Consider the following 18351-nt stretch of genomic DNA (forward strand, 5'->3'; position numbering starts at 1 on the left):
TTCATCGGATGCATACTGTGGAAAGTACAGAAGATCTTTTTATACCTTTATATCTTTTTATAAAGGTGTTCAGTGGCTTAGCACCTTGTGAGATAAGGCCCAGAGACAAGAGTTAATTCTAGCTCTCACCTCTAATGTTCTAGCTTGTGTGTGCCTAGCACGGCCAGCTATTGCATGGAATGCCAGACATGCTCAACGGCAAGCAACCACATTGCCCACTAGGGACTGCAACCCATAGATACTATCACAGCTACTGGAGATCAGTATTAGCTTAGATTTCTAGAGCAGAAGGTCCTCTGCTCAATGTAGGCATAGACTCATTATGCCACCAAGACCAAGTGTATAATATACTGCTGACCTGCGACGGGTGAGACACAGACCAAAATAAGAGACAACAAAAATAGCAGAGGGAGTTTGAAATTATCAGTTAAATTTTGTTCATCTCTAACACCTTCCATCCCAGGCTCTCAAAGAACTTTGCAAACTTTAAACGTACAAGGTAAGGAAATACAACTCATGTTACAATTGGCAAAGATGAAATGGTTTGCCCAAGTTACCAGAAGGAGTCAGCGAAGCTGGGAATAGAGCCCAGCAGTTCTGGCTACTGCTCTTCTGCTCAAAACTCAGGACCTAATTTTTGTAATTGTATTTTATTATTAAAATGCTCCTTATGCTCCCTTTCTCAATACCGTCCTTCTGCTGTCAGGAGAGGTCAAGGATTCAATTTTCAATAGGACCTGCGGCTGCTCAGCACTTCTGAAATTCAGGGCGTAAGTGACCTGACAAAAGCAACAAGGGGAGTGATCGTCAGTGCAGGGATTTGATCTCAGAGCTCTCTGGTTCATGATTAGATCAGACCATGTTTCTCTACATGAGCTAGGATAACCTAGGGAAGGTAAAAGCACAAGCTCCACAGAAGCTCAGAGTATCTTAACCCCATACAGCAGCTTGGTGTAAAATTTACATTTCTGCACAACCCCCGTTTTATTCTTGTTTAAAGAGCAGCCCAGGTTTCTTTAAAAGTCCCCATTTCCTTCCATGAAAGCATTTACGCTTTGGAACAAAGAAACTGATGCACAGCTCTGAATGCTGCCTGCATCTCCTTATACTCAGCACATTTGCAGGCCTCTTCCAGCTTCAGCCAACGAAAAGCCTGATGCTCATCTGAGAGCTTGATCTCTGTGTTACAGTCGTTCATTTCTGCCAGCCAGTAGATGACTGTTTTGGGTTTGCTTCTGACGATGTATTGCAGTTCCTTCTTAAACCCTTCAATGAGGGTGAACTGACTGGAATTGAGTCCAGCCTCTTCCTGTGTCTCCCGCAGGGCTGTCTGGAGGTCATCTTCACCTGGATCCACATGGCCTGCCGAGGGAGGGGAGAAAAATAAGTTTTTGAGAAGAAAATTGGCTGTTCTGATTGTGTTCGTTCAATTGGCAACAGGGAAAACACATGTGCAGTATCTCATTTGCCATGAAGAACGGCTCACGTGTCCTGTCGTTTAGACCCATTTGCATTAGAGATTGCAGAACACACATTACATTTCAAACCTTTTTATGTCCATCTCAAGGATTAGTGTTCATCCCACATATGCTGACACTGCCAATCAGCACCCAGTGCCCTATATGTGCCAGAAATCTCTTCCCATGTTATTCTCCTCCTTTCCAGTTCTGTGTTCCTATCGGAGCCCTGTACACCTGCAAAGTCCCATATGAAGAGACCATATTTCTGGCTAAGGAGAACAGGATTCATTAATGCTGTGCCTTAAGTGGCTTAGGGCCTGATTCTGCATCTTTTAATCAAGCAAGCAAGCCCATCAAAGTCAGTGGGATGTCTCCCATGAATACAAACTACTCAACAAAAGGGATGCATAAGCAGGCCCTCAGGAACCAGAATGAGGAAGTCAACAAGCCTGATGCTCATGAAGGGCAGCACCAAGCACTTGATCTTCAGTTTTCATCATTGTTTTATATCCAAACATGAAAACTGCTGAGTAGTGAATAAAACTAGGCTTCCCTTCCTGCCCAGGGCATCTAAGCAGTCAGCCACCAAGACTGCTTCACAGACTGGCAAAAAGGGAACTGATGAAGGAAGAAGGCTGCTATATCATCTTATGAGATGTCACAAGCCACGCTAATCTGGACAAGGTCAATACTTGGGTGAAGGACCTCTAAGGAACACCTGGTTTCATGGGTCAGTAGGACATGCTCTTTCCTCTGAATCAGTAGTGAACCATTGGCCTGCTGTGGGCACTGTGCGCAGGAAGTGCCATCTTTCATCCGAGACATGGAAGCGTGGTCCTGAGCACTTATGATCATTAACAACCCCCCTGGCATTTTTAATAAGATAAGGGTGCTAGCCCGTGTCCTGGATCCAACATGGGTACATTACGCCTACCTACATTTCCCCAGGCAGTTTGAATCAGATTTGGAATTCTTCTTCACTTCTTGTCCCAAAATTTTTTGTATGTTGATACAAAATAATTATTATTAGTGTAGCTGTGCAGTGTTAAAGAGGAGCTGTGATTCACCTCCCCTACATGTGGCTGCATTTCAGTGGTGAATCAAGAGATTATGAATACTAGATATACACACACAGTTAGTAATGTTTCTGAAGTGGTTTGGATGGAAGCTGCTGTGTAGCTGTAAGACCAATATCGCTGCAATGGGATGACAGTATGCGGCATGCAGCAGCTTGGAATAAGGGTATTTCTCTTTCCCTCTACAAGCCAGCCCTCTAGCCAGACATGTTACTATTCTAGTTCTTTCCATTCACTCTGGATTCCTCAGGATCACAATTGCCATTTCAAATAGGGATAAATATAACATTCCCAAGTTGTTTTTACTTTCCCTGAGAAAAGCCAGATTTAGTTTTCTCATGAAAATTCCAGACAGGAACATAAATAGAACAAACCAGGCATCGGCTCAGAAAAGCACATGCAACTGGGAGTCAAAGTAACTTTCAGAAGGAAAACAATATAAAGGGCTCAATTCATTCATGGTGTAACTCTATTGGTTTCAAATAGAGGGCTGTAATGGGATGTGCAGCCTCCCAGCCATATATAGAGGGAAAGACTCATTTCATACCACTATTTATAACTACAAGTCTAGGATCAGCAAGGGGACAAACAGGCTCCCAGTAGTGGGCACTAACTTGATAATCTGATAGCAGACATCCTCCAGAAAGGCAGAGGTTGATGTACCAGTTTCTCTAATAATTTCCCTCTCCCTATCACCACCATCTCAAGTTTATTTAGGTTGAAAACACTGCCTTATATCATTTTGTTGAAGCTCAGATACCATGCTGATGGGAGTCAGTAATCCAGATGCTTTTCATCCACCCTTCTTAAGCACAAGGGGCATATGGGCAATGACACCGACTACCCCAGCCAAGGAAATGGAGGAAGGTAATGGTGAAAGTAATGGTAAGACAGCTGTGGCATTATCAGGAGTGAACATGTTTTCTGGACTCCCTTCAGCCTGTCTTTAGGCCTGCTATAGAGACAGCTATAGGTTTTTTTTGGTCCACACCTGATGATGGGGAAAGACAAAGACCCAGATCCTCAAAGGGAAATCAGTTAAAGTTAGGAGCCTAATACCTCTGAAAATCTGGGTGAGGGAGTCTGTGTTGATTTCTGCCCCTGGATCTGCAGCCTTCAGTGTGACTGATCACAGGGTGTTGTGCACAACACCTGCAGAGTCCAGAGCTGCCCTCAAGTGGCTCTGCTCTTTTTCCCCAGCGAGAACCAGAGACATGAGTGGGATCATTCTGCCTTTGTCCCAAGATCTCTGCCATGTGTACTATAAAGCTCAGTACACCTTCCCCTCCTTTTACGTACGCATGCAAGGCGGCTATGGGGGATGTGGTATTGAAAGCATCACCTGCATGAAGTCCTGCTGTAGCATGATGGTGAGCTTCAGATGGTACAACATGCAGTAGCCTGTGCATGAAAGGCCAATGAGAGTACATCACACCGGGGCTCCCTGCTCTCCAGTGACTCCCCATCTGAGACCCAATCCATTTAAAGGGTTAGGCTGTCATGCCATTAGGCTGTGGGAGGACAGTTAGCTCTACATCTGTCTACTCATCAGGTTCAGCTGACAGTGTCAGTTTTCAAAGTATTTAGCTGAACTTGGGACTCACATCACAGAAGATGTAGTTGATGCTGGTAGGCTAAGCAAAGCATCCGGAGACGATGAAGCAGAGCTCAGCCTGCCTTTTGGTATTTGGAAGTACAAAGTGATACAATGGGGCTGGAAGCTGCACAAGTTATTTTTAAAAGATTAAAAAACAGCGGTGGCCCAAAGTGGCTTTTCCAACCAGGTGCTCTTGGCAAAATGGTTATGACTTTTTCTTTCAAACCTGGACCTTGCCACTTTTATCCATGACTTCATCACCTCCAGATTCTATCAGTGCAATGTGCTCTACCTATGTCTGAAGCCCACTCAGCAACTGCAGATATTGCAGAACGCAATGGCTCATTCACTTAGTATTCCAGGATCTGCAATGGCTACCAGTTTGTTTCCAGACAAAATTAAAGGTTGCCATAATGGTATGGACCTAAAAAGTCCTAAATGGTGTGGCTCCTGGCTATCTGAAGTGCCTCTATATCCCTTTGGGATACTGTGGCAGCTAGGATCAGCTGGAACATTTGTGGCTAATGTCAGGGCATTCTTGATGAGGAATGCTCAATCATGGAACTCCCTTTACGCAGTGGATGGTAGCAGTCCAGAGTGTTGGCTTTCAGGCACACTGCAAATTCTACTTACCAATGTTTTTGGCTCAGAGGATCCGGGGAGAGGTTTGCATACCTTTTTCTTTATATGGGGCAGAGTTGCACTGAGATTATGCTACGAGATAGTTTTGGTTAGTGCACTGTACAAAATAAAAATTTATCTAGGTGTGGTCAGTGTGTGCGGCATCGTGTCTGGGATATCCAGAACTATCAAGAGAGAATAAAATCTGAAAGTTAAAAGTTATTTCTGCATTGAATACTCCCCACCGCCAGTGTCTGAGGGAGGTTTAACCAAATGCCTTCTCTGCCATTCACCTTGAGTGATGAGTAAGGCTACGATTTAGTCATGGAGGTCAGGGCAGTCATGGATTCCGTGACTTTACCGGACCTCTGTGACTTCTTCAGCTTCAACTGTCAGCAGCTGAAGCCAGCTGGAGGCAGAACTATGCGCCCCTGGCCTGCAGCTGGGGCCAGATCTGGGGCCATGCACTCCAGACCCACAGCTTACAGTGGTTGCTGGAGCAAGGGCTGTGTGCCCCTGCCCTGTGGCTTGCAGCAGGGGCTGCACCCCCTGCACCATAGCCGGGGCTGCAGTGAGGGCTATGGGCCCCCTCCTCGGCTGTACACCTGTGGCGGGAGTTGGAGCTGGGACTGTGTGCCTCTGCCCTGCAACTGCTGCCAGCTCCAGAATGGGGGCTGTGTCCCTGCCATGGCGGGGGGCTTGGCCTATCAGTTTTCCCCACAGCCCCCAACAGGACTCCAGCTGTTATTCCTCCCCCGACCCGGTTATTTTTAGTGACATCACAGACAGGTTACGGGCTCCCGTGAATTTCTGATTATTGCCCATGACAAAATCTTAACCTTAGTGATGAGCCTCTGTACTACGCCCCAGGGCATTGCCAGTGCCTGCCTCCCTCCCATTTAGTTATGCCCATTCTACTCATCATAGAGCTTGGGCTAATGCAAACCCAAGTCTAGCCATTGCCCAAGCTTCAGTGCAGGATAAGGTGCACGCAGTTCGATAAAAGGTGGGTGACACAGCTCTGGTGCTAATATAGTTAATTGTCTCAGTTGCCCCAAAAGACTGGTAGCCATTAGACTATTTGCCCTTAGAGGTCTTTACATTCTGTAATGTCTCTGGTTCTTGGATACAAGGAACATTAGCGTTGATTTCTTAGCGTTATTGGAACAATCACCTTTTGGAGGGGTCCAGTGATTTGTGCCATAGGATGTCTGCAGAAGAAGGTATTCAATGTTGTCACCGACTTTAGAAGAAGGGGATCCCGCCTGTAGCCTCCTGTAAATTATCAAGCCACATGCTCTTAGAGCCATGGTCCTCCTACTAACTGCAATGAGAGCAAATATGAATGCAGAGGATTAATCATTACAAACAGGAATAACAAGCACTGTAATGCAGCATCTACGGAGGCAATTGCGCTAGATGTGAAGTATGTGATGGGGTAACACCCTTATTGAACCAGAAGTGAGGGGGAAGAGAGCTGATTTGCTCGACAAACTGTCAATCACCCAGAGAGACGGCAGAGACTTCCTTTCTCTGCAGGATTCTGAGTAGGGAAGCCCTCTGTAAAACTTCTGTCTCCATCTCAGCTATAGTTATAATTTTAGGACTGGTTATCTAGAGGAAGCCAGGCCTGTTATAAGAAATAGGGAGTAGTCTGGATGGGTAAATGAACTGATAATATATTATAGAAAAGTGTGTTTTGCTTGTTGGGTTTTTTTCTGTTTTAAAATATATTTTTGTTATTACTTTTTGTTAAACTCCTCTGAACTGGCCCCTGGTGATTTGTTTGGCCAACCTAGCTATGGCACTCTGCTAGAGTTCAGATGGACACCTCAAAGTTATCCATGATGTTTATCTCCAGCATGCATGAAGACATGCACATAACAATGTCAGTAGTTATAGTTAAACCTCTGCCTAGCAGAGTGAAAGCATATCCTCTTCCCTCAGACTTGAAACCACGAAGTCACGAACTACATAAAACCTGACACAAAAATCAAGCAAGCTCAACTGGTTCCACCTGTCTGAGCATGAAATCTTAGCAGTTAACTACAAACCATAAAAAATGTTGGAAGAGAAGAGAATAAAACAAAGGGAAATTAATGACAAGTACTCAGTTTCTAAGTCTTCTATCCTCAGAGACTCCTTACACCTTAAAACTTACGGGAAATAGCACTGTATTAGACAAGCTATTTTCCAGACGTGACACAGTTTGCGCAGGGCTGGCCAGCAAGTCAGTGGCAGAAGTGAGAAAGGAAAGCCCAGTGGCCCAGGACCCGTTTCCATGGCTCTAGCCACTAGATTGTAATGTAAAAAGGCACAGAAGTAGTTTAAACCCTAATTTGATGTTCAGTGCCACATTTAAATAATACATTTGAAACATGTAATGTTTCATGTTTAGATTGTTTAGTAGTATACAGAGGTGATACTGTCACCTCCATTTTACAGATGGGAAAACTGAGGCACAGAGAGGGGAAGTGACTTGTCCAGGAAGCTATGGCAGTCCCAGGTTAGTATCCAGCTGTCCTGACTAACCAGTAGCACGGCTGCTCCCCTACTGTTCAGTTGTTGTCAATAGGCTGCAAGCTATGCCAGTATTTGCACCCATTAATAAGGCACCTGTGGTACGAGGATAATCAGCAAAGCTCTAAGATTTGTATGTATCCATTCTGGAGGATCTGAAATCATTAGAAGCGATACTACCTGCTCTTCAGGTCTGTAGCAACGCAAACCAATTATGTAAGCTATTAGCACCATCTCCTATACATGCCTGGAAATTCCATGCTTCAAGAGTATGGAAGCTAGACCTGGGAATAACCTCCACTCTGAAACCTGCCAACAATTCTCAGTTGCAAAGCACATCTGTGTCAAAACAAACATGTCTAGCTGTGAGTTGTGTCTAGAAAGCAGAAACCAGCCCTCCTGCGAAACAGGTGTAAGCAGAACTAGCCCTGGTGTGTATTAACCTGCAAACATGTCCCCCACCGCCAGCTGGTTCATTCTAAACATCTACCCAGGACTTTAGCTCTTTGCACCCTATGTGCATACTCAGAGCTTTTAAGACCAGAAGGAACCATTATATCATCTCGTGAGTCTGACCTCCTGTATAACACAAGACAGAAAATCTCACCCAGCCATTTCTCCATCAAGCACACATGACTCAAGTCCGCTCACCATACTTTTCAAGGACAATTTAACACTACGCCTCTTCAACCTCCCTCTCATTCTTATACTTCTCACAGAGCCAAGAAAAAGCAGTCGGCGCGTGAAGGGAATAACACTTTGCATTTCGAGAGTTCATCACCTACAGATATTAACTGATTCATCCTCCAACCCTCCATGAGCTCTCCGGCTGCCCAGCTCTGAATGCAGTGCCGCTGCCAGCAGCAGCACAGAAGTAAGGGAAGCAGTAACAACCCCCTCTACAATAACAATGCGAACCTCCCCACAACTCCTTTTTGGGTCAGGACCCCTACAATTACAACACTGTGACATTTCAGATTTAAATATCTGAAATCACGAAATTTACAATTTTTAAAACCCTATGATCATGAAATTGACCAAACTGGACCATGAATTTGGTAGGGCTCTATCCATGAGGGAGGTAAGTGCTGTGATTCCCGTTTAACAAAGAGCAGTAGAGAGACATCACTCTCTCTGATGGAGCTGGCTGTATCATTTGTAAGTCCCCAAAAACCCACAGGAGAATTAGGCAGGGAGTAGCCTCACCCTCTGCTCCCACCAACTGCCAGCTAGCTCCTAGCATGCAGTGTTCTGACTTGAACCAAGAAGGTAAAAGTGCTTACTGGAGACACAGAGTTCAAGGCAGGGTATGAAACAGAGAGACTTTTAGGTAGAGGTGGAGCAGTACACACTGAAAAGTGATGGGAAGTGGCTTAGACCACTTGCATGGTAGGAAGTGGGGGAACCAGGCTGCTCCACTGAGAGAAGAATAGTGTACATGGGGAACAGAAGGAGGAGCTGGCTTGCTGGAAGTTGAGTAGGAGATGCAGAGAGAAGAGGAGATCCAGGTTGCGCAGAGAAATAATATCTACCTCTTCTATAGTGCTTTAACTAGCTCCAGGGCCAGCCAGGTCAGTAGCAGAGCTGGGAAGAAAACTCAGCCAACGTGATTTTATTATGATTCTTGCACTATGTGGTGTGTTTTTTAAAGCCACATGGAAATATGTATCCGATGAAGTGAGCTGTAGCTCATGAAAGCTTATGCTCAAATAAATTGGTTAGTCTCTAAGGTGCCACAAGTCCTCCTTTTCTTTATGGAAACATGAGACACTCAATTTTCATTTACAGCTAAAGAGTAAGAATCTAATCCAGACCGTGGTGCAAAGCTTGAAAACATGACTCCTGGGGCACAAGCCCTGGAAGGCAGGTACAAAAGAACTCCAGCTGCATTGTGTTTTTAGACGCCTCGTCATGGTTTTCAAATCAATCCCATGATTTTCTGGGGCCTGACCCATGATTTTTGAAAATGTGGCCTTGCAATGCTAGTAACGGGAGTGGTAGGATCGGAGGGGATCTGGAACTCTTTGGTCAGGGCAATGCTGGGAAGAGGAAGGGTCTGGGTGCTCTGGGTCAAGAGAGCAGTGCCCACGGGCTAGGAAACAAGGGGTGTGTGCCCCACAGATTGAACCAGGGCAGCGCACTGTGAAAAGTATGTGCCAGTAAACTGAGAATGGAGGGGCTGGGTCCCCCACTCCCACAACAGTGTTAACTCTCCCCCTCCCCCCGCTCTCTCCTCCAATCAACCCCAGTGCCCCCCCTCTCTGCCCTACACTACTCCAATCAACCCCAGTGCCCCCAATCAACCCACAGGCCCCGCCCCCTCCTGCCCCAATCAACCCCAGCCCCCCCCCGCCCCCTCCTGCCCCCATCAACCCCAGGGCCCCCCCTCTGCCCCAATCAACCCACAGGGCCCCCCATCAACCCCAGCCCCGCCCCCTACTGCCCCCATCAACCCCAGGGCCCCCCCTCTGCCCCCATCAACCCCAGGCCCCCCTACTGCCCCAATCAACCCACAGGGCCCCCCATCAACCCCAGCCCCCCCCTGCCCCCTACTGCCCCAATCAACCCACAGGGCCCGCCCTCTCTGCCCCCATCAACCCCAGGGCCCCCCCCCCGCCCCAATCAACCCACAGGGCCCGCCCTCTCTGCCCCCTACTGCCCCAATCAACCCCCCCTCTCCCCCACACTGCCTCAATCAACCCCAGGGTCCCTTCTTTCCCCCTCCCAATCACTCCCAGGCCCCCCTCTCTCCTACCCTACCCCGCCCCAACCCCTCCCCTCTCTCACTTGGCTCCCGGCTCCTGCTCTTCCAGGCCAAGAGGAACAGCGCTAAGGGGCGAGGCTGATACAGACTGACACTAGCCTCAGCCAATCACACATGGAGGGAAGAGCCAATGGGAGGGCTCGATTTGGGACGCTCTGGATGGGATTTGGCAGCTCGCGCGGTCCGTCACACACCCCTAGCTTCCGATTGGTCAGCTGGGAAAACTCCGCCCCTTCCTTTGCGTCCCATTCGCTTGTTCCGGGCCCGGGCGGCGCCAGCCCGGGCGCGAGCGTTCGAACCGGGCAGGCGGCGTTGCTATGGGGACGCGGCCTAGTCGCTGCTGCCCGAGCCTGCGTGGGGTGGGAGTCACGAGTCTGCCGGGCTCTAGCCCCGGGGCAGGCGGGAACGGTGCTGCCCGCAGGTAAGTTGCACGGGGGCTCCTGGGGTCAGAGGACAGCGGGGTCAGAGGGCGGGGGGGTTAGGGTGCAGCTGCCAGAGAGACGATGGGCCCAGTGGGCCCTGACCGGTCTTGGTCCTGGGCGTTACCGTGGAGACAGCGGGGCCCGGTTCCGAGCGTCGCGCAAACAAGCAGGTCAGGTGGGGCCCTTTCCCTGGACAGCCCTGGCCGTGGAGATGGTGGGTCCGGATGCCTGTCTCCATCCCAGCATTAGCAGGCATGTTATGCGTCCCACTGAGCTGGTGACTGTCACCAGCGGGTCCCCCACTGCCGCAGACACCAGGAGCCCCAGGTCTGCCCCTGCCCTTTCTCAGAATGGGTGACGCCCTGGAGACAATGGGTCCTAGGTGGTGCTGCCCCATCTCATAGAGACACAGAGTCCAAGGCCAGCCGCAGCGACCACCAGATCAGCAAGTCTGACCCCTGCTTAGCACAGGCCACCCAGCTCCCGGCACGCGAAATGAGACCAAAGTATTATAGCCTACAGACAACCAGAGTGTTATGTGACACAGGCAGAGAGTGGGAGGGACTCCGGCCCAATAGCAGGGAAATATTGACGTGAGATACACCCAGGTAATCCTGGCAAGTGACCCACACCTGCATGCTGCAGAGGAAGGTGAAAAACCCCCAAGGTCCCTTCCAGTCAGACCTGGAGGGAAATTGCTTCCCAGCATATGGGAACACTGGTGTTGAGAATATGGATTCTAGGGGGCACTACCCCATTGTGATCCAGGTGCCACCACAGAGCTGCCAACTGCCTTCGGGCAGTGCCCTGTCTCGACCCTCTGCTATTGCCAAGCCAATGGGTCTCATCAGGCCCTGCCTTATTTCACTGTGGATATCGCCCTGTGGAGACAGGATCTCAGCAGGTGCTGCCCCATCTTGATCTGACCGTCACCACAGAGATGATGGGTACCAGTGGACACTGCCCCATCTCAGTCTGAGCTTTGCCAGGAAGGTGACAAGTCCTAGTGGATGCTCCCCATTGTTTGTTCAGTTTGAGTGTCGCGAAGGATGTGACTGCTGGACCCAGTGTGGAATGCTCTGCCTCGATCCTCTTGGTTATCCTGATGTATTGTGGCTCCTGCAATCTCAGGTGGGCTGCCACCTTCCCATTTCTATTAAGGAAACCAGATTGGCTGCAATTTGCTCTACTTTATCCAAATGAGGTCAGGCCCATGGATTCCTTCCAAGTTGTGAACATGACACCTAGCATGGCCATTTGCCTGCTCAGATTTATATTCAGCTCATTATGACAGGATGTTTATTTAGATTGTAAGCTCTTTGGGGCAGGGACTGTCTCTTTCTTCTGTTTATGCAGTGCCTGGCACAATGGGATCCTGGTCCATGACAGGCTGTGAGGAGCCACATAATATAAAATTATTAAGAATAATAGTAGAGATAAAAGGCTTTTTGTCTCAAAGCATCTGGCACATGGATATGCTGACACACACCCAGGAATCACTGAAATGCAGCCTGCTGAGGGAAAAGGCCTAATAGATGTTTGAAATAGATGCTGTTAAGTTAGACAACATATTTATAACAATTATGCTTCTTCTCACATACTCTGAAGGAGTTCTCAGACATACCCAATCTGTCTACCTTTATGGCCCCCACCATGTCTGAGTGCCTGGTACTTTCTCTTTGTGTGCACTAGCAATAGCGACCTGGTCACGTTCATGTACCTCTCTGAACACCATATGCCCTCTTTCCCATTCACTCTGTAAGTGCACTGTGCAATGAGATGAACTGCTCATAATTGTCCAACCGAGAGCGTCTCCATGACAGAGCCTAAATTGATTCTGGATTTTTTTTCTTCTCCACTGAACTAAAAAATCTAAGCAATTGGTGAAATGTGGGGGCTCTTGAGTTGGGGAAACTATAAATACAGAGGAAGCTGGTTGCTATGAAACTGAACTCAGTAAACACGTACACAAAGTGAAAGGGTAACTGCAGACATACAGCACCTTGCCTTTAGGTGGTTACAAAACGAAGCAAACATTCTTAACCACTTGGAAGCTTTGCCCGCAAGAGGAGCCAAGGCGCAATTTTCAAATAATCAGCACCCTAATATAACCCACAGATTATTTTTCATTAGCATGTGGTTGAATATTAGACATTTCCCATCTCCATTCAGCTGCTGTTTTAAGCAGTTGTCGAGTATCAGCTGTGGAATGGAGTCTTTTCTGCTGAGGTCATCAGCCTATAATTAATAAGAGAGAATGATTATAATAATTAGCAGGCTTTTGTAAATTAAAAAAACCCTCATTTATTTCAAAAGAACAAAATTAGTGTTTGGTTGGGGCTTTTTAATCAGTTTCAGATCACACTTAAATTTAGTGGTAGTCCAGCTACCAGACTGGGGCACGACGATTAATGTATCAGTAACATCGGGATTAGGAAACTTGGTGTATGGGGAGGATAGAAATAGCTTTTTGTTGTCCAGATGTAAAATGTTTATCGGATAACGTGGAAGATATATGCTCCTCTTCCAAATGCTTTTCTCATACTAGAATCTGTAAACAGTTGTCCTTTTCCAGTATTCAGCTTTCTTCCCTGTTTCTTCAAAATGGGCTTATATAATTCTTGTTCCAGCAACAGACAGAAGTATATAATATCAAGGTGCATAAGTACACCGTGAGTTGCATGGTATAATAGTGTGGCCTTGTAAATGATAAATATTTTATATCTACAAATCACATAGCTAATTTATGGAAAATTGTGCTCATATTACTGTTACCCCATTCCCTCTCACACTTTTGCACCTGTTTTGTTCCCGCCCCCACCTGTTGCATTTTGTATTCACTATAATTGTGAGCTCTTTGTTGGAGGGACTGTCCTTTATTATATGTCTTGTACAGTGCTTAGCACAATGGAGCCTTGCCATGGCTGGCACCTCTAGCCACTGATGTAATACAGATAATAATAATTGATAAAATAATAGGGAGCTACAAATGGTCAGAGAAGTGTAAAATACCTTGCAGAGTGTAATGGGATAATGCACTTGCCCAGTGGTGCGCAAACTTTTCCAGTCGCACTCCCGCTTACCGTTAATGGAATCTGTCCATGCCCACCCTCCCCCCCATTACTGCACAACCAAGACTTCCTCAGCAACGGAGCTTGGGCTGAAGGTGGAGCTGAGGGCAGAACTGGGGATGGGGGAGGAGCTGGGGGTAGAGGCCGAGCTGGTCTGAGAGTGGAGCAGGGGGGAGGAGTGGAGCTGGGGGTAGAGGCCGAGCTGGTCTGAGAGTGGAGCAGGGGGGAGGAGTGGAGCTGGGGGTAGAGGCCGAGCTGGTCTGAGAGTGGAGCAGGGGGGAGGAGTGGAGCTGGGGGTAGAGGCCGAGCTGGTCTGAGAGTGGAGCAGGGGGAGGAGTGGAGCAGGGGGTAGAGGCCGAGCTGGTCTGAGAGTGGAGCAGGGGGAGGAGTGGAGCAGGGGGTAGAGGCCGAGCTGGTCTGAGAGTGGAGCAGGGGGGAGGAGTGGAGCTGGGGGTAGAGTGGAGCTGGGGGAGGAGTGGAGCAGGGGGGAGGAGTGGAGCAGGGGGTAGAGGCCGAGCTGGTCTGAGAGTGGAGCTGGGGGTGGAGTGGAGCTGGGGGTGGAGTGGAGCTGGGGGGAGGAGTGGAGCAGGGGGAGGAGTGGAGCTGGGGGTAGAGTGGAGCTGGGGGTGGAGTGGAGCTAGGGGTAGAGGCCGAGCTGGTCTGAGAGTGGAGCAGGGGGAGGAGTGGAGCTGGGGGTAGAGGCCGAGCTGGTCTGAGAGTGGAGCAGGGGGAGGAGTGGAGCTGGGGGGAGGAGTGGAGCTGGGGGTAGAGGCCGAGCTGGTCTGAGAGTGGAGCAGGGGGAGGAGTGGAGCTGGGGGTAGAGTGGAGCTGGGGGAGGAGTGGAGCTGGGGGTAGAGGCCGAGCTGGTCTGAGAGTGGAGCTGGGGGAGGAGTGGAGCTGGGGGGAGGAGTGGAGCTGGGGGGAGGAGTGGAGCTGGGGGTAGAGGCCGAGCTGGGGGTAGAGGCCGAGCTGGTCTGAGAGTGGAGCAGGGGGAGGAGTGGAGCTGGGGGGAGGAGTGGAGCTGGGGGTAGAGGCCGAGCTGGTCTGAGAGTGGAGCAGGGGGAGGAGTGGAGCTGGGGGTAGAGTGGAGCTGGGGGTAGAGTGGAGCTAGGGGAGGAGTGGAGCTGGGGGAGGAGTGGAGCTGGGGGAGGAGTGGAGCAGGGGGAGGAGTGGAGCTGGGGGTAGAGGCCGAGCTGGTCTGAGAGTGGAGCTGGGGGGAGGAGTGGAGCTGGGGGTAGAGTGGAGCTAGGGGAGGAGTGGAGCAGGGGGGAGGAGTGGAGCTGGGGGAGGAGTGGAGCTGGGGGTAGAGGCCGAGCTGGTCTGAGAGTGGAGCTGGGGGAGGAGTGGAGCTGGTCTGAGAGTGGAGCTGGGGGTAGAGTGGAGCTGGGGGAGGAGTGGAGCTGGGGGTAGAGGCCGAGCTGGTCTGAGAGTGGAGCTGGGGGAGGAGTGGAGCTGGGGACGTATCTGGCGTGAAGGAGGAGCTGGGCTTGGAGGTGGAGCAGGACTGGGGGCTGAATGGGATCAGAGGCGGAGCTGGTCTGGGGGCAGAGTGAGGCTGGAAGCATGGCCGCTCACTCCCCACTGTTGTGGGGGCTGGGCCAGGCCCTGCCACATACCCTCTTGAACATTCCTCTGTGCCCCCCTAGGCATATCCCACAGCTTGGGGACCACTGCACTAGCCTTTCACCTTTAGAGTCCTGAGTTCATATTCAGCCTTGGGCTACAGCTGAAACTCAGTTTGGAGTTCAAAGAAGCTGAAGCTGGAGTGAGATCTACGAGGTCATGTAGTTTATCTCCACCCTTGCACCCTAGGCCAATGCAGAACTGTCTGGCTAGACTGGTCTCATTCTAGTCCCCTATTTATATACTTCATAAAACCACCAAGAACTTTGGCATGATTGGCAGTCTGTGCTCAGGAGAGGTTCAGGGCTGGAGCAGTATTGTTGCAGATGACAAGTGAGATGTGTTGGTAGAACTGAGAGCTGTAGAGGTAGCATGCATAAGACTTGCCTGTTCTGTTTCCCAGTTCCTCTCTTTCATGAACTTGTTTTTAAAAAGTAGTTTAAAAAGCCAGGGATACTGCAGTGCTAGGCACCATGCAAATACATAGGCAAACAAGGTACTCATATGTTGTAAGACATAGATCGCCAACTATTAGTTAACCTTGTCTGACATCAACTAAAATCACCATGAGTAAAACATTAACAATTAAACTGTCATTAAGATTTAGAGAGACAAGGTGGGTGATGTAATATCTTTTATTTGACCAATTTCTGTTGGTGAGGGAGACAATTTTCAAGCTTACCTCACCCACCTTGTCTTTCTAATATCCTGGGACCAACATGGCTAGAACAACACTGCATACATTAAGCTTTAGAGTTAACATCCCACTGCCTTACACCTGTTGATTTGAAAGGCATCATTGCATTGGTTCACATTTTTAAGGTTGTCACCACTTTGTGTCTCCATTTCCCCATGTCTGAAATGGGGATAAAGATACTCTGGTTTGTAAAGTACTGTGAGAGCTGTGGGGGAAAAGGTCTATGAGAGCTAATTTACTAAAGTTATGGCTCTGATCCTAGATCACAATTTTGTGGCAAGAGGTAGATTGTCTAGCAAATTCCCTGGCTTCAGAAAACAAAGTTTCCATTGGCGTCCACTTCCGTTGCCCAGCTTTTCTCTATCTGTATGTCTTTTTTTTTTTAGAAAAGCAAAAATCTAATACCACGCACTGGAATTCTTTTCTGATGACAAACCATTCACGGTGTGATTCTATGGTTCTGATGCCACCGTGATGTAAAACTAAAGTACTGTGTTACATCACTATTTATCTATTGTTTTGCTTATATGTATATTAGCCATCTGTTCCAGGAAGTATAACAGGCACAGGATTGTCAGAAGATAAGTTCATAGTATAAGAAAACATGTAGCAGTTTACACTAAGTTTTGGATATAGGTTATGATGATATTGATTTATATTCTCATAATGCTTTTCAACTTACATATATTAGTACTGAAATGGAGTCAAATGGTTATTTGGCACACAGCACTGCACTCTGTGTGTGTAACACTTTGGCACAGGACTCTTTGCCACTTTGGCTGAGGACATTCCAGCAAGCCCCTCTTATACCAAAATGCCATGGCATTTTTAATGTCCATGCACAGCAGACAGGCCGTCATTTTTTAAGATCTTGTCTGAAAGACCGCAAAATATATAAATAAATTGTATGGAACTCAGTTTACCTTTCATGTAAGATAATGGGCTGAACTGTCTCTAAGCCAGAGATCTTGGGTGTTTCAAATCTGAGACTTAGATGAGTCAATAACTATCCCTCTGTCAGGTTGCATGTATACTAATAACTAGAGTGCTGTGGGTAACGGACTCAATGTATTTCGTTTTTTATATGACAGGCCTGCTTCAGTGTCTTTTGTCAAAGCAACTGTGTCACTTTGCATGAGAAGAGTGTGAGCATTACAAAATAAAGCTGAATCTTTGTGCCATCTAAAGATGTGAATGACAACCACTTTGAATTGTAAAGAGCTGCAAAATGTCCAGTGTTTCTATGAAGAACAGAAATCTAAAACAAATTGAGTGACAAATTGCTCCCTACACCTGATGTGGCTTGACCTTATAAATATGTTTTGATAGAAAACTCTACTTGCACAGAAACAGCTCCCCTTTTTCCAAATGTATTTCATAGTCGAGTATTTTAACAGATCCTAGGTTTGGGGCTTGATCCTGTTCCCAGTGAAACCAGTGGGAGTTGTGCCATTTACTTCAATGGGAGCAAGATCAGGCTTTGATATTAAAATATTGTAATGAAGTATGTTGTTTTAGATTTTTGCTTGAGAGAACATCATTGCCGGAGGTGTACAAAATGAAAGTACTTGCATCCTGAGGAAAACTCAGAAGACTGATGGTTATTCATGATAGAAAAATCAGGGAAGTCTCCTTCACCAGCAGATGGCACTGGAGTTAACAATGTACTGTTTCTAGAAAACATGTTAATTATTGGACTAGCCCCCCCTCAAGAAATGAAACAAGAAAGCAATTTTCTTGAAGAATTGAATTTTTTTTTTTTGAAAATCAAAATTGTACTCTTCTTGAAGCCTAAAAAAATATTACATAAATTAAATTATCCTTTTGTGGGGAAGAAGCCATTCAACTCTTTGTACACTTCATCGTGGAATATATATAAAAACTTAATTTCTTACAGAATCTTGGAATTTTTTTAAAAAAACTCATAACTTCTGTACCCAGGCAAGTCTGCCTGTTTTCCCTTCTTCTTCCACTCTTCACAAAACTGAACCCAGTTCAGTTATATGGGAGTAAATATTGTAACTGGCTTTTGTGCTGTTGTTTATGTGTTTGTGTTTAATATTATATATAATTAAAGATGGTAAATATAATCTATAGCATAATCCTGCACTGGCCAATGGGAAATGGAAAACATGGAATCTAACAGATCTTTTCCATTTTGAATGTCTATGATTCTCGGCATCTGAAATTAGTTTGCCAGCCTTGTGTTCCATTTACTCTTTTCATCACACAGACAAGGTCATCTGTATTAGTGAGTGAGATCCTAACTAGAGTTACTGTTTGAACATATAGGCTGGGATAATGATGGCTTAACTTTTCTCCCATTAACTTCCAAAATAGTAGAGTTAGCGGAATGCTGAGTGCTTTTGAACATTCCACCCATACTGTATATGGTGGCTAGACTACTTGAGCTGTTGGATTCCTCACACCTTTCTCTTTTAATTCTCTATTCTATTTTTTTTCTGAGGAACTAATAATCTCAGCAGCAGCTCTATCTTTA

The 18351-nt window shown here is 47.4% G+C and overlaps 2 protein-coding genes across 2 annotated transcripts in view; one reads left to right on the forward strand and one right to left on the reverse strand.

Moving 5' to 3' along the window:
• Positions 1 to 410: 410 nt before the first annotated feature.
• Positions 411 to 10115, reverse strand: NUDT2 (nudix hydrolase 2). Its single transcript, XM_084628206.1, has 3 exons — positions 10062 to 10115; positions 5929 to 6078; positions 411 to 1362 (listed from the first exon to the last, which is right to left on the reverse strand). The coding sequence occupies exons 2-3, from the start codon at positions 6062 to 6064 to the stop codon at positions 1049 to 1051; spliced, it is 450 nt and encodes a 149-aa protein (XP_084484332.1). The 5' UTR covers positions 6065 to 6078; positions 10062 to 10115; the 3' UTR covers positions 411 to 1048.
• Positions 10116 to 10313: 198 nt separating this feature from the next.
• Positions 10314 to 18351, forward strand: part of KIF24 (kinesin family member 24) — a 42008-nt gene continuing 33970 nt past the window's right edge. Inside the window, exon 1 of the mRNA XM_084628571.1 lies at positions 10314 to 10459. The gene's annotated coding sequence lies outside the window, so the exon portion shown is untranslated. The remainder of the gene's footprint in view (positions 10460 to 18351) is intronic.

Source organism: Lepidochelys olivacea (assembly GCF_965140295.1).
Source record: "Lepidochelys olivacea isolate rLepOli2 genome assembly, chromosome: 5".
Classification (NCBI taxonomy): domain Eukaryota; kingdom Metazoa; phylum Chordata; order Testudines; family Cheloniidae; genus Lepidochelys; species Lepidochelys olivacea.